Source organism: Olea europaea, unplaced genomic scaffold (genome assembly GCF_002742605.1).
Source record: "Olea europaea var. sylvestris unplaced genomic scaffold, O_europaea_v1 scaffold830, whole genome shotgun sequence".
Classification (NCBI taxonomy): domain Eukaryota; kingdom Viridiplantae; phylum Streptophyta; class Magnoliopsida; order Lamiales; family Oleaceae; genus Olea; species Olea europaea.
This window is the reverse complement of record NW_019266741.1, coordinates 14372-29853: the sequence shown is the minus strand read 5'-3', so window position 1 is coordinate 29853 and position 15482 is coordinate 14372. Positions and strand designations below refer to the sequence as shown.

At 34.5% G+C, this 15482-nt stretch overlaps 1 protein-coding gene and 1 non-coding gene across 3 annotated transcripts; both read right to left on the bottom strand.

Moving 5' to 3' along the window:
- Positions 1-469: 469 nt before the first annotated feature.
- LOC111391803 (calnexin homolog 1-like) lies at positions 470-6009 on the bottom strand. Of its 2 annotated transcripts, XM_023017067.1 has the most exons (7): positions 5878-6009; positions 3669-3741; positions 3408-3477; positions 1321-2444; positions 1164-1235; positions 964-1080; positions 470-857 (listed from the first exon to the last, which is right to left on the bottom strand). In XM_023017067.1, exons 1-7 carry the CDS (start codon positions 5898-5900, stop codon positions 714-716), a joined length of 1623 nt encoding a protein of 540 aa, XP_022872835.1. In that variant the 5' UTR covers positions 5901-6009; the 3' UTR covers positions 470-713. The 2 variants fall into 2 exon arrangements, with proteins under 2 accessions (XP_022872835.1, XP_022872834.1); XM_023017066.1 differs by lacking the exon at positions 5878-6009 and having other exon boundaries at positions 3669-3951.
- A 5275-nt stretch (positions 6010-11284) lies between these two features.
- TRNAS-AGA lies at positions 11285-11366 on the bottom strand. The gene has a single exon. It is a non-coding gene; the product is annotated as a tRNA-Ser (tRNA).
- Positions 11367-15482: the final 4116 nt, after the last annotated feature.

Sequence of the window (15482 nt, the reverse complement as noted above, 5' to 3'; positions counted from 1 at the left end):
CAAGTATACTTCTTTTCCTTTAGAGGTCGTAGTGGTCAAGTAACAAAACATGACACTGATTCCTTCTCCTATTCAAAGATAGATTGAGAATTTTTCCAACGGATAGAGCTGAAGTTAAAGCTGCTAGTAGAAAACTGAGATAACTAGTTATATGCTCTCTCTCTCTCTCTCTCTCTCTCTCTCTCACTTAAAATAAAACTAGTTACATGCTCTCTCTCTTAAAACAAAATGAACTCAAAAAGAAGCACTGAATTTTTCAAAATTGAAATTAATTGAGACAAACAAACCAATCCACAAAAGCCCAAACCAGCTCGCTCGTTAAGGAAAAAAAATAAAAGAAGAAGCGAACTCATTTCAAATGAGCTCACAAGCAACTAAAATTGTTTGCCACCCCTAAATTAATATCATCGCACTTAAATTTTTGGTTTATAAGAACCAAGTCATTTTCGTTCAAAACAAAGTGCTCAAGTTCAAAAAACTAGAGACAATCATATTCAAAATTTCTTCAATTGTAAAACCACGTTAAAAGAAAACACAATAATCTCATTCGATTGTCTAATATACATTGTCATACACTACTATAACAAACCTAAATAAGCAAAAATTGCAAAAGGTCATGAAGTGAAAATATTTCGGGATGGGAAACGTCTGTAAGTCCAAAATCTAGTGTTGGCTGACCATGAATCATTTCTTCCATTTTGATTATTCATTCCCTAAGTGTCACGCCTGGTGCTCCTCCGACGAGGAGCAGCTGCAGCAGCAGCATCCTCATTTTGCTCTTCATTCTCCTCGGTGCTGCCCTGATCATTGGAAGTCTCAGCAACATCAGGTTCCTTTGTTTCCACAACCGTTTGGGCCTGCATAAAGCAAAGTTGTACGTGAGGAAGGAACAGAAAATGCCTATAACTGGAGAGTGTAAATCACAGGCAACAAGATCCATTAGGGGGTACTTAAAGTTCTTACAGGCTTCTTCTTCCCACCAAAGATGATCTTCACTAAAAGAGTTAAGATAACAATTATAATAGAGACGAGGACTCCAATTGTCACATTTGGTTGCTTCTCAGCCTTCTCAATAAGCTCCTGTAAATCAAATTCCAGGTTTAAGCATTGAATGTAACTGGAAAAATACTTGTTCACAAGAATACTGTTGTTCGATGACTTACCAAGACCTTGACCTTGTGATCACCCAACACAGGGAGGTCTGCAATCTTGTAAAGGTAGTCAAATACCACTTTCTGCAACAATTAAAAATCGGTTGATATTTGAACTAGCAGAAAGCAGATTGTGAAAAGCATGCATAGAATAGGATTGTCTAACTACCTGGATCCCTTTAAGACCCTCTGAATCAGTAGATTCCTCCTCCTTTTGTTTCTCTTTCTCTACCTCAAATTTTGGCTTCCATGCACTTAGCCGGTAGGTTTCTGCAACTTTCTCATTAGAAGCTATCAAAATATTGTCGAACAACAAGCCATCTTGCATTGTCCAGATCTCAATGCCAATGGCTGCGATGGGCTCAAAGTTTGGTTTCTCGAGCTCAAAGTAGTCAGGGTTCGGAATTTCCTGGGGCTTCCAAATACCCTTGTAATTGGGGTTGTCAATGAGGGGTGCATGCCATTTTCCTTTGTAAGCGGGATTCCTTTTCATTGGCTTTTTCCACTCTCCACATCCGGGCGCCTCTCCACACTTGGGGTTATCCACTTTAGGAGCCTCCCATTCACCATCCTCCTCGTCATCCCAATCTTCTGGTTTTGTGGCATCAGGATCATCAATATCCTCGGGCTCATCATCCAGCCATCCCTCAGGCTTCACAGCATCTTCATCTTCAATTTCCATTGGAGCATCCTCATCCCAGTCATCTGGTTTCTTGGCCTCTGGGTCAGGGATTTGCGCTCTCTCATCCCAATCCTCAGGCTTCTTATCATCTGGATCAGGAATGGTCTTAGCAGGGATGAGTGGTGGCTCAAAATCTTCAGCTGAGAGAAAATTAGCCTTCTTCTTCTCTTCTCCATCAATCAAGATCTTCAACTCATTATCTGGTTTCAGGATAGCAGAATAGACGTGGGTCAATTTGTCAGAAGGCACAGATGGTGGATACTTGAGGTGGTGTTCAACAAACTCTCCACTCTTAGGGTTCTTCTGCTTCAAAATGAAGTGAACCTTGTTTGTAGACCCACATTTATCAGGCCCAAACATTATCGAGTAGGGAGATTCATTATCAAATCCCTCGGGAGTCCAGCCAGCATCCTGAGGACGCAGGTACTTGAGATAAGCACCACCACATTCAAGACCATTCTGGAGGCGAACCTCATATTGAAGGACAACAGTCTCATCCTTAAGGTCAATAGGTTCATCAAGTTTCTTTACAATTGCATGTTTCCTGGCCTTCTCACTCACAAGAAGCCCGTAATCATCATGTCCCTCACTCTTTGAGTGTTTCCACACACCTGACAACCATTTACACATCAGCGTAAGCACAAATGCACGATTATTGCATCCTCAGGAAGTAAGCCATTAATTGCAAGATGAAAATACGTTCCATAATGCACACGTGACATAGCATGAATATATGTCTTGTTTAACAAGTGAATACACAACTCGTCAAATAATAATGACCTTTGCTAGAGTATTACTGCAAAACAACAATTCGGTCATTGATAAGTAATATGATTGTATAATCATCTACTGCTTCAAACCAGGAGTACCAGCAACTAGTAGAATTTCAAGTGATCAATGAGCATTTTACATCCTCACATGAAAGTTCACTTGGTGACTAGCGTTTCACAAGTGTTTAACACAATAAACAGAGACCCAAGAAACATATAAAACCCCAAACCATTGGTTTTACTACAAAGGATTTGCTCATTTTGTACAAGGAAGAATCCAGTGTCAGTTAATGATTATACAAGACAACTGTAGATTAAATTTCTCGATTCCTCAGCTACAAAAATTGCAGCAGCAGGAATATAGTTTCAATTTTCAAGTAATCAAAAAGTATTTTGTAGTACAAAGGATTTGCTCGTTTTGTATAAGTAAAAATCCGTGTCCCATACTGCTTATACAGAAATATAAATTATATAATATAACTACATACTAGATTTCTTGATCTTCTATAACGAAATTACCATTCTGCATTTCACACTGCGACACTTATCATCAAAACTGAATTTTGTTTAACAAGTCATTACCAGTAAAACCTTACATACTTGCCACGCCAACAAATTAGATTTGAGTTTGGAGACAAATTATTTTTATAACCAGTATGCAAATTGAATTCAAATCGAGAAAGCACTGAATCTCAAGCACGAAGCCAGCCAAAAACTTAAGTTCTTCAATTCAGATTTAAAACTAAACACATTCTCGCACAAAAAATAAAAACAAATAAATTCACAGATCCAAACAGATCATACCTGTATAATCCTCCTTCTTGGACACAACCCACCGCCCGTCAAATGCATCGTCAAACGAGTCATAGAATTTCTATAAATAGACAATAACATATTTAAAAAAAAAAAATTCAGTTTCTCATAAAGACCACAGATCCAGAAAATGGCAAATAATCTAAATCAGATCCCATGTTATTGCAGCTGCCTACCCATACGCAAGTTGATGAAACTAATTTTTGTATTCAGCCAAACTACACTTTTCCGTACAAATAGACAGCGTCTTACCACATCGTCGGAAGCGTAGAGCTGAGAAATGCATAAACCGATCAACAAAAGCAAGACACACTGCACAGTCCAAATCTTCCGTTTCGAATCCTCCATTGTTTTACCCTAGAAAATTTCGATTCTCAGATCTGAAAATTTATCATGAACGAGGAGAAAATGCAGAATTTTATCGATCGATCGATCTGTAAGAGCGTACAGGAGACGAAGAAGTCTCTTGAAACTAAAGACTACTTAGTTTGAGGGGGTGCGTAGGGGTGGGGTGATATTAATTATTTATATATCTGTGTAAACATATTATTATACACCATAAATCTGGGGAACTGTGCGTCGAGTTGCTTCAGCCAATAATATTTCACGCCACGTGAAGTAGGCCAATAGGAGTTTGCCACGTTTGTTGTGATTACAAGCTTAGCGTGGGAACAAAGAGAAGGGAAAGGTCCGTGGATATTGATCGGTCTTGCGGGTTGACCCGCTTACTTTCATTTGATTTACATACATTTTAGTTCGAAAATTAAAGAAAAATACGCATTTTTCATTTTTGAAGAGAAATATGTGAAATGAAATGTTCCTGGAAGTTTAGCATGGGCTCATGAACGCACAACTTTGGCCAATTTGCTTAGATAGTGAATAGGGTTCTTTCTTCCATTATATTTTATTTACTGGTACTGATCATTGACATTAAAAAGCGATTTTCTTGCTTTTTTTTTTTGTGCTAGCTCAAGATGATCTCATTATTTACTATTTTAGCAAAACCACCCATCAGAGCCATCATTAACCATTGGTCCTTGAAGCGTATTCTCAAAATCTCAATATCTACAGCTGTAGCAATAGAGGCATGATTTGATAATACGCCAATTTGACCACTTTTAGTATATAAAATGATTTCTTTCACTTTTGAATCCCAAACAATTCGGTTAGGGGTCAATACACAAAAAACTAAAGTCATTTCTTCAAATTGTTCTCCATTTCTAATTTCATAGTCTTCGCGGTAGCTTCATCAATATTACCTAATGTTGACCTAATGGTTGATTTCTTATTTTGATTATTACAAATAAATTGCGTTTAATTCTAACAAATTGAATTTAAGTGATTGACGGTGATTATTGCAAATTTATGACACGAAAAATTTAGTTCGAGAATCATGTAACCTTAGTGCAAAATGATATACAGACAAGATTTACGAACAAGGAAATGAAAATCGAGCTCTCACACACCAAATTGCATTGGATGAAAAAATTGAAGACATTAGCTATAGATGCATTTGTATACTTAAGTGTAAAGGTAAAACACTTTAATATTTCGCTTCGATCATAGCTCAAACAACCTTTATGCGCAGGAATTATTATAACAAACTTTACTTGCATAAAAATTATTTTTCAAAAGATAAGTAATTTAATTTTCACAAATCAAACCTTTATGAAATTACTTAACTATAAAAAGTATATAAGAAATCCGTTAAAATACCTTAAAGAAACTTTCTTTAATAAAAAGGAAAAAGCTTGGTGGGAAAATAAAAGGCCATCCGGATGTCCGGATAGGGTCGTCCGGACGTCAGGATGAGATGTCCAACGGTCAAATTTTTTAACTATTTGACAAATGGCTAGTTTCACGTCCGGATACCAAGAGGACGTCCGAATCAAGTGTCTGGATCTCCCGATTGATGGCTATAAATACCTTTCTTTTTACTTCCTTAAAGAGTGATTTTTTAGAGCATTAAAGAGAGTTACTTATTAATCTTATGTACCTTATTTCTCAATTTTTAAAAGGTCAAAATATTTATTTGTTGAAAAAAAATTTTGAGTAAGTAACTTTGTAAAAAATCATATATCTCGATAAAAATCTTTCGCAGAACAACTTGAGTTATATTTTTTGTGATTTATTGAGGCGTTGTGCCTACCTCTCTCTTAATACTTCGTTGTATTCATATCATTTGTTAAGAGAGAAGCTTTTCAAGTGTAACCTTGATTTTCTTGTTCATTGAATTGTGGGTCGTGTTGAGGTCCCGTAAAGCTCAATGTGTAAAAGGATCGGTGCTCCTTAATTGTAAGTCACCAAAAGCATTGTAAGGGTTGGATTGCACCATAAGTCAATCAAAGATAGTGAAAAAGGCATTGCTAGTGATGGAGAGCTTGGTAATGGGGGACGTAGATCGTAATTGGATCGAACCTCCTTATTACATCGTTTGCACTCTATTTTCCACACAGTCCAAATCTTCCGTTTCGAATCCTCCATTGTTTTACCCTAGAAAATTTCGATTCTCAGATCTGAAAATTTATCATGAACAAGGAGAAATTGCAGAATTTTATCGATCGATCGATCTGTAAGATACAGGAGACGAAGAAGTCTCTTGAAACTAAAGACTACTTAGTTTGAGGGGGTGCCTAGGGGTGGGGTGATATTAATTATTTATATATCTGTGTAAACATATTATTATACACCATAAATCTGGGGAACTGTGCGTCGAGTTGCTTCAGCCAATAATATTTCACGCCACGTGAAGTAGGCCAATAGGAGTTTGCCACGTTTGTTGTGATTACAAGCTTAGCGTGGGAACAAAGAGAAGGGAAAGGTCCGTGGATATTGATCGGTCTTGCGGGTTGACCCGCTTACTTTCATTTGATTTACATACATTTTAGTTCGAAAATTAAAGAAAAATACGCATTTTTCATTTTTGAAGAGAAATATGTGAAATGAAATGTTCCTGGAAGTTTAGCATGGGCTCATGAACGCACAACTTTGGCCAATTTGCTTAGATAGTGAATAGGGTTCTTTCTTCCATTATATTTTATTTACTGGTACTGATCATTGACATTAAAAAGCGATTTTCTTGCTTTTTTTTTGTGCTAGCTCAAGATGATCTCATTATTTACTATTTTAGCAAAACCACCCATCAGAGCCATCATTAACCATTGGTCCTTGAAGCGTATTCTCAAAATCTCAATATCTACAGCTGTAGCAATAGAGGCATGATTTGATAATACGCCAATTTGACCACTTTTAGTATATAAAATGATTTCTTTCACTTTTGAATCCCAAACAATTCGGTTAGGGGTCAATACACAAAAAACTAAAGTCATTTCTTCAAATTGTTCTCCATTTCTAATTTCATAGTCTTCGCGGTAGCTTCATCAATATTACCTAATGTTGACCTAATGGTTGATTTCTTATTTTGATTATTACAAATAAATTGCGTTTAATTCTAACAAATTGAATTTAAGTGATTGACAGTGATTATTGCAAATTTATGACACGAAAAATTTAGTTCGAGAATCATGTAACCTTAGTGCAAAATGATATACAGACAAGATTTACGAACAAGGAAATGAAAATCGAGCTCTCACACACCAAATTGCATTGGATGAAAAAATTGAAGACATTAGCTATAGATGCATTTGTATACTTAAGTGTAAAGGTAAAACACTTTAATATTTCGCTTCGATCATAGCTCAAACAACCTTTATGCGCAGGAATTATTATAACAAACTTTACTTGCATAAAAATTATTTTTCAAAAGATAAGTAATTTAATTTTCACAAATCAAACCTTTATGAAATTACTTAACTATAAAAAGTATATAAGAAATCCGTTAAAATACCTTAAAGAAACTTTCTGTAATAAAAAGGAAAAAGCTTGGTGGGAAAATAAAAGGCCATCCGGATGTCCGGATAGGGTCGTCCGGACGTCAGGATGAGATGTCCAACGGTCAAATTTTTTAACTATTTGACAAATGGCTAGTTTCACGTCCGGATACCAAGAGGACGTCCGAATCAAGTGTCTGGATCTCCCGATTGATGGCTATAAATACCTTTCTTTTTACTTCCTTAAAGAGTGATTTTTTAGAGCATTAAAGAGAGTTACTTATTAATCTTATGTACCTTATTTCTCAATTTTTAAAAGGTCAAAATATTTATTTGTTGAAAAAAAATTTTGAGTAAGTAACTTTGTAAAAAATCATATATCTCGATAAAAATCTTTCGCAGAACAACTTGAGTTATATTTTTTGTGATTTATTGAGGCGTTGTGCCTACCTCTCTCTTAATACTTCGTTGTATTCATATCATTTGTTAAGAGAGAAGCTTTTCAAGTGTAACCTTGATTTTCTTGTTCATTGAATTGTGGGTCGTGTTGAGGTCCCGTAAAGCTCAATGTGTAAAAGGATCGGTGCTCCTTAATTGTAAGTCACCAAAAGCATTGTAAGGGTTGGATTGCACCATAAGTCAATCAAAGATAGTGAAAAAGGCATTGCTAGTGATGGAGAGCTTGGTAATGGGGGACGTAGATCGTAATTGGATCGAACCTCCTTATTACATCGTTTGCACTCTATTTTCCATTCTTTTTATTGTTTTTGTGTTATCTTGTTTATTCATTATTATTTGCCTATATTTGCATTTATTTCCCAAAATAGTATTAAATAACCAATTCACCCCCCTCTTGGTTAGTTGTTCTTGAGCTTTCACCTACCAAATAAAAGGTGTGTTCAGCAAGACCATCTAATTCTCCGAAAAGGATCAATTGAAACCCTCTAATGATTTCTGCTAGATCAACATATTTTCCTAGATAATTGATAAATTCTTCTGGTACAAAAAAAAATGTTGTAATAAGAAATGCTTAATTTTTCGCGCTCTTGCTACGGTCAAACAATCCTCTTCGGATAATTCGTCCAAGAGTTTGCCACGTTTGTTGTAATTACAAGCTTAGGGAGGGAACAGAGAGAAGGGAAAGGTTCATGGATATTGATCGGTCTTGCGGGTGAATAGGGTTCTTTCTTCCATTATATTTTATTTACTGGTACTGATCATTGACATTAAAAAGCGATTTTCTTGCTTTTTTTTTTTGTGCTAGCTCAAGATGATCTCATTATTTACTATTTTAGCAAAACCACCCATCAGAGCCATCATTAACCATTGGTCCTTGAAGCGTATTCTCAAAATCTCAATATCTACAGCTGTAGCAATAGAGGATATGTGAGGGTGATAAAAGTTGTAGAGTTTATTCTTTGGCATATAAAATACTTGAAAGGGGAGGATGAAATTGAAAGACATATGGATTGGTGGTAATCTGAATAGAATGTCTTTCAAAACTAAAGGAATTTGTATACTTGGCCGTTTAAAAAATCATAATTTGCAAATGGCGGAGTTGGACTCAGCAAACGATATTCACAAGCTCGACAAAGTCGAATACTCATTTGATACGATTGCAAAAGGTATGATACACCACTACAACTAGAACTAGATACGAACTTTTATTTTGGATGAAAAAATTATTTCATAATCTGCAAAATGTCCTAATTTATTTTTTAATTAAATAAGCAATATATATTTAAAAAAATGTCAATATTCAGTTTATAATTAAAGTTAATTAAATAATTATTATTATATTAACAAAATTGAAATTATTTATGTGCTTATTTCAATTTTATGTGTTTGTATGATTCAATTTTTTCGCAATCGATTTTTTGTGAATGAAAAGTGGAACGCTTTATTAATTAAATAAGTTTTGTTGAAAAAAATTCTTATGACACTAAGGTCAATGTTCTTACAAATTCATCCACCATTAATTGACAAAACTCTCAAATTAATTGTTTAGAGAGGAAAAAAAGAAAATTGAGAAGAGGGACAGCCTCGGTTAAAATGTTTCTACTTGCATTAAACCAGTAAAATTGAACATATGTTATTTTATTATATTATGTGTTAAAAATCAATAAGTGTCATGATGGTAAAGTGGTAATGTAGCATATTCGAATTACCTTCCTTGCATTTATTTTGGTAAAAATTGTTGAAATACATAAATTATGAAAAATATTATTCTTGAAGAGTTTCAAACACAGGAATATTTGTTGTTAATATGAACTATCAAATATATAATCTAAAAATTCCCCGACGAATCTAGCTAGATTGATCGTCCTAATTTACCACCACCTAAATCCGCCACTGGGCAGCCCCACCTCATCTCAAGAAGTCTATAAAATGTGACTTTTCCTCCATGAAGAAAATACTTTCATCTTAACGGCAATACTTTGTCTGTCTCATCTCACACACACAAATGTTCTCTCTTTTTTTTTTTTCAATCATAAAGTTTTATAAGTTATTGGAACTCTCTTTAATTAATACAAAATCAGTTCTTCGTGTCATAATTACAAATTTTGACATTGGCAAATAACTTTAATCAAGAAAAAACTGCTTAATGTGTACTATATAATTAAATCGTAATATCAAATGCATCACAAATAAGTCACAACGTTCACATAAACCAGATTTTGCATAAGCAGCATGTTATTATAACCTTATTGATGTGGACAACTTCACGATGTTTCAATTATCTCCCTGGAGCATATATCAAATTATATGCAAAGTCAAATCAGACGTAAGATGATTTTACATGAGCACGTGGATTCATTGAACCAACTAAATTCACCAATTTTTTAGCCACTAGAAAAAAATAATAATAAACGACGATTAGGGAACGTTTGTTTTCTATTTTTGTAAAAATGAAAATGAAAAATATAGTCGTTATGAGTCCCACACAAGAGATAGAAATTCAAATTCAATTGCTTGATATGATGGATAACGATCATATTTTTCATTTTAATGGGGAAAGAATGAGAAACAAACAGGTGCAATATGCTTTTGAAACTAAGCAGTTCCATTTGCTTATGCAACTAGATTCTTGCGATAGAATTCATATTGTGAAGGAGGAAATTAGTTATTCGTGAACACCAATTATATGATACTTTCTCTATATTGTCTACTGAAGGCAACTTACTAATTATGAGATATATTCTACTTAGATTGTCCGCTAAACGTAAGTAACTCACTAGGCAATTCCTTTGGTGTGATCTTTAACTTAAAACGATAACAGTTGACAATTGATGCAGTCTCTGACTTTAATTATTGGTATCTCCAAGGATCCAAGCCATGATCTGTATCTGAACCATATTAACTTACCAAGTATCCTTTCAACTTCCAATGTGCAAATGGCTATTTTCAATTCCATCTTCGAGCAATTTAACTTTAATGCTTCAAGCAACTCACTTTCGATCTTAGATTTTCATTTACTCAAAGTTGATATCGAGCAACTAAATATACTACTATCACTCCTTATGGATTAGAACACATCCACTCTTCAAATTTGGCAATTGACTAATGAATTCTGATTGAATAATTTGGTTAAAGACGATTTAAACCAAATTTACTTGAACTAATTTTCGACAACATTTACATAAAATTCAGTAAATTACCAATTTCGAGGACTCAAAGCTTTCTTCCTCAAACATAACATTTTAGACGCTTATCCTACAAGTAAAATCTATACAATCCCACAATGGCGATGGTCGCCCACCTTTTGGAAGTAGGTGATAAGAGGAAGCAACAATAGCATATGTCATCAAGTCAAGTATAACAATAGTGTATTAGGATCCTTTAACTTCAAAAATAACGGCATACAAGCGTCTACACACAAAATATGAAAATTTACATATTGACGAGCGAAAGCTTTTTTCTTTTGTTTTTTGCATGGAAAACAGCGTTTGGTGAAAGCGCAAAAGGAGTGAAGGTATGGGGGATTTTAGAGGCTGTAGAGTAAATGAAAAGAGAGAAACGAAATGTAGATAACAAAACCGTGGACGGCAGGATTCGAACCTGCGCGGGCAGAGCCCACATGATTTCTAGTCATGCCCGATAACCACTCCGGCACGTCCACTTGACATGCATATGAATAATCAAATTTTTATCTATAAAAAAGTATGTTTTAGAATAAACATTTATTTATTAATTACATTTTTCTGAAACATATAATTATATTTTAAAGTGGCTCCAACCTTATTGTTTAGCTAAAGGGGAGTATTCCGCTTGCCAATATATTTGACAGAGGTTATTAACAAATAATCTTGACTATTGATGAAAACTAATCTAGTGGTTCCCATATATTTTAAATGATCATTTTGAGAATCCTTGTACCCATGTCCAAACATCAAATCTAATCCATATAATACTTCCCATCCCATTATCACCGATATGAGTTTTTCCAACCAGAATCCTCTCAATCTCTATTTCTTAAAGAATTCTCTCATGTTGCATCACAATCACCAGTCAGTGTAGCCACTTCACCATTGATGATTTGTAAAACTCGTATTCTCATAACTACAAACACACAAATTAATTGGTATGCTATGTCACTGATACTTAACATAAACTAAACACCAATGTTTTTTGGAGATCATTATTGCTAAGGAATCGCCAACTGCAATCCTTGGTTCATTAATTGCATTGCACGTTCACAAAAATTGAAGAAAGCATGAAATTTCTTTTATCTTTTATTAGGAAAAAATATATAATCTTATTTGTATTACCAATCGCTGGTGGTGAGTGACGAGGAGTGGCAACGTCGGCTGGTGATTGTGGAGGCACGAGGCAGCCAGTGAGATTCTTTGGGACTGGGAGGTTGGGGAACTCAGGCCGTTGAGCCGAAGATAATGGGATGGATGCTAATATTAGATTAGATATAGTGTGTTTGGATGTAGGTACAAGAATTTTACTTTGGTGATTTATTGAAACCATTAAATTAATTTTTATCGATGGTCAAGATCATTTGTTAAAAACTTTTGTCAAATATATTGATAGGTGGAATGCTCCCCTTAGTTAAATCGCTTCTATTACTTAGAAGTAATCCACTTAACTTATCTAAACATATTTTGAAATACAACTTTGATCAAATATAACCAGACACTAGAACATATTTCAACATAAATAATGTCTTTACAATCATTAATCGAGTGTTGAAGGGCCCGAAAGGCCAAGAACTCCACCAACCTCAAACTCAAAAAGCCCAACTCTTAATTGGATCAAGGTCCACTCCCACGGAGTATACCCATTTCCCAATGCAATAGCCTGATCCTTTATATATTTTATTACAAATCACCTACATGTACAGAAAAATCATTTACAGAAGCTGTACAGAATACACACATGTAGGGGTGGATGGTTATTTTTTACAATATTTTAACTCACCCCATGTTCTGTCTGTAAGGCTTTTATACATTATTTTTCTATACAATTGGATTTTTCCATTTTAATGTTATGTAACCTCCCTAGTAGTAGCACTGATCTAGGTGGAATAGAGTATACCGTGGAAACGTGTATTGAAGTTAGAATGCATTTCAATTAAATAATGAAGCAATGGACTTCATGATCACCTAGATTGTGCTGGTGGTGATACGTAGTATTATTCATTTGAATAACTATGTAAAAGTGATAAACAAACTTCAAATATTGAGTTCCTTCATTACTTACTGATATTATGTTATCCTTCTTCTAACTCGAGAACTTCAATGTTCACACTTAACCCCCGTTTCGCTTCCATTAAATTCTATTTCATTTTTTTTTCTTCTATTTTCAATCACACACTTTTCCATAAAATAATATTACACCTAAATCGAAAAATTTTCATTAATTTTCAATCACTCATTTTTCAAAAAAATATTATTCCACTCATTTTTATTTTAAAAAAAGGGGGCCAAACAGGGGCTTAGACTATCTTGCAGATTCTTTTGTGCCTATCTTTATAGGCACTTATAAAAATAGACTAGTTGCCAAAATATTAATAAGCATAATTTTCTACCACATTCTCATGAGTCGTGTCTATAAACTAGTCAAGAGGAAACAATAATTGGAGGATAGTCTCACATGACTTTACTTTTTTTATTTAAACGTTCAAATATACTCATAGGGGTATTAAATGGATTGAGCTAAAGTGCTCAGATCTCCCGTGCCGAACTTGACTCATCAAGTAAGCAAGCTCTCGCTCACGTGTTAGGTGAGTGAGCGAGCTTCATCAAATGTGGACTCATTTTTCACGTCGCTCATGGCTCACTAATTTTGTTTCTAGTGAAAATTGCAGTTCATTCACCAGTTAAGATCCTTCGAGCGATTCACATGAGGGTTTTGCTACTCGCTTGTGTGGCAAGCTGGCACTTAACACCCCTATACACACCATCTCAAATATAGAGCAGCAGAATTTCTTATCTGAGAGCTTATTTGGTACAGCTTAAAAGTCAATTAAAATCAATTTTTTGACCGTTATTTTATTATTTCACCCGTCATGTTTGAATTCTTCTCTTACAGGTAGAATCCATTTTATTTCTAATGATCAAAAAATCAATTATCAAAATCCCTATCAAACAAACACCTAAACTAAAGTCAGATCTCTTATTGCTCTTTACCACGTTTTTAAATATTTTTTTAGCATGGGATAATGGTTCCCACTAAATTTATCAGTGCCCTTTGGACTAACAAGATTCTCAGAATCATTTGAAAATCAGGGGATAACAAGTGGATGGTGGAAAATGATTGTACCTCTATAAAGAGAAAGGCATATCTAAATATATACACTGTCCCACTTCCTTCTTTTGGAGCCCTTTTTTACTGTTATAACCAACATTTTGCCATCTTTTTATCTAGGCAGTGACACAGGTTAATTAAATTTTCTCTATCTCTATAATTATTAAATTTAAACGGGAGAAGAATATATCTCAAAATAGTCGACTATTCCATTCACTGAGCATAACGCAAAATAAAACATCCTTTGATCGATGACAAGTCTTACTAACGTCTGAATGATGGATTTTGAGTGTAAGTGTAGAGTCTCACAATATTGTGAGTTTCAACTTTTCAATCTCCACTCGATAAAAGGAGTTGGACTGACCCTTTTTAGCTAGACACACAAGGTAGGGGTAGCTTTTTCACCAGGTGGAGGGACAGCATTCACCTGTCTTTGATAATTTAAATTATTGAAGAACAATAATATTCTTAGCAATGGATAAGTACGAACTAGTAGGGGACCATTCAAAATTGCCATTGTCTATGTTGCAATAGTTTCTTAGCAAAGAAGATCACTTAGGTGCAGCAAGGTTATATATAACCTAGGACTCTGAGGGAGTTGAACCATCGCCGTACAGTTAACGCATTACGTTGAGACGAAGATGATGAAGAAGAAGAAGAAGAGAAAGAAAATGATGCAAAAGATATGAAACTCTTTCTATGGAAGGGTAGTACAAACCACGAAGGCAAGTCATAGAGGCAAAGGGAAGGTGACGCCTTTCTTCCAGGATTTTCGTATTTTTATATATTATCACAATTAAGAATGTGTTACTCTGCAGATTTATCAATGAATCGAACGAAGCTGTAGAATGAAATTTATGCAGCTCGCCCCCGATTTATTGAGAATAGGGCTTGAGGGGTTGTTGGTTTATGAATTTTTCTTCCTTTTTTCAATTGTGTTTGTGTCGTTTGGTGGTTCATGAAGTAAATCCATTATTCCTCCTGCAGTTGTTTCCTGATCTTTCCGTTTTGTTGTCTCTCTTTTAATTTCAAAAGAGCAATATGTACTATCTTATTTACCTTATGGATCTCTTGTTGTCTGTGTCTACACATGCACTTTCAGGCATGTTTGCTAAGTTTAACTCGATTGAAAGACTAATATTTTACTCTAACAAGCGCGTTTAGTATATTTTATATGTAGGTTTCATAGTTTTCCAGATTTTAAATTTGGCTCCTATTCGAGAACTATTAAAACAAAAACTCTGTTTTTTTCAAACTATTTTCAACCACACATTCTCATAATAAAATATGTTGTACGTAAACCTAAAAATTTTTAACCACACATTTTTCAAAAAAAATCATTATTACAAAACTCATTTTCCCCAAAAATCTCATTTTAATGGTTGTCAAACAAGGACTTAAGCTACATTTCTTTAAGGCTAAAATGGTATAAATTTACACATTCATTAAATTTATTTTCTAAAAATGTATAATTCACATT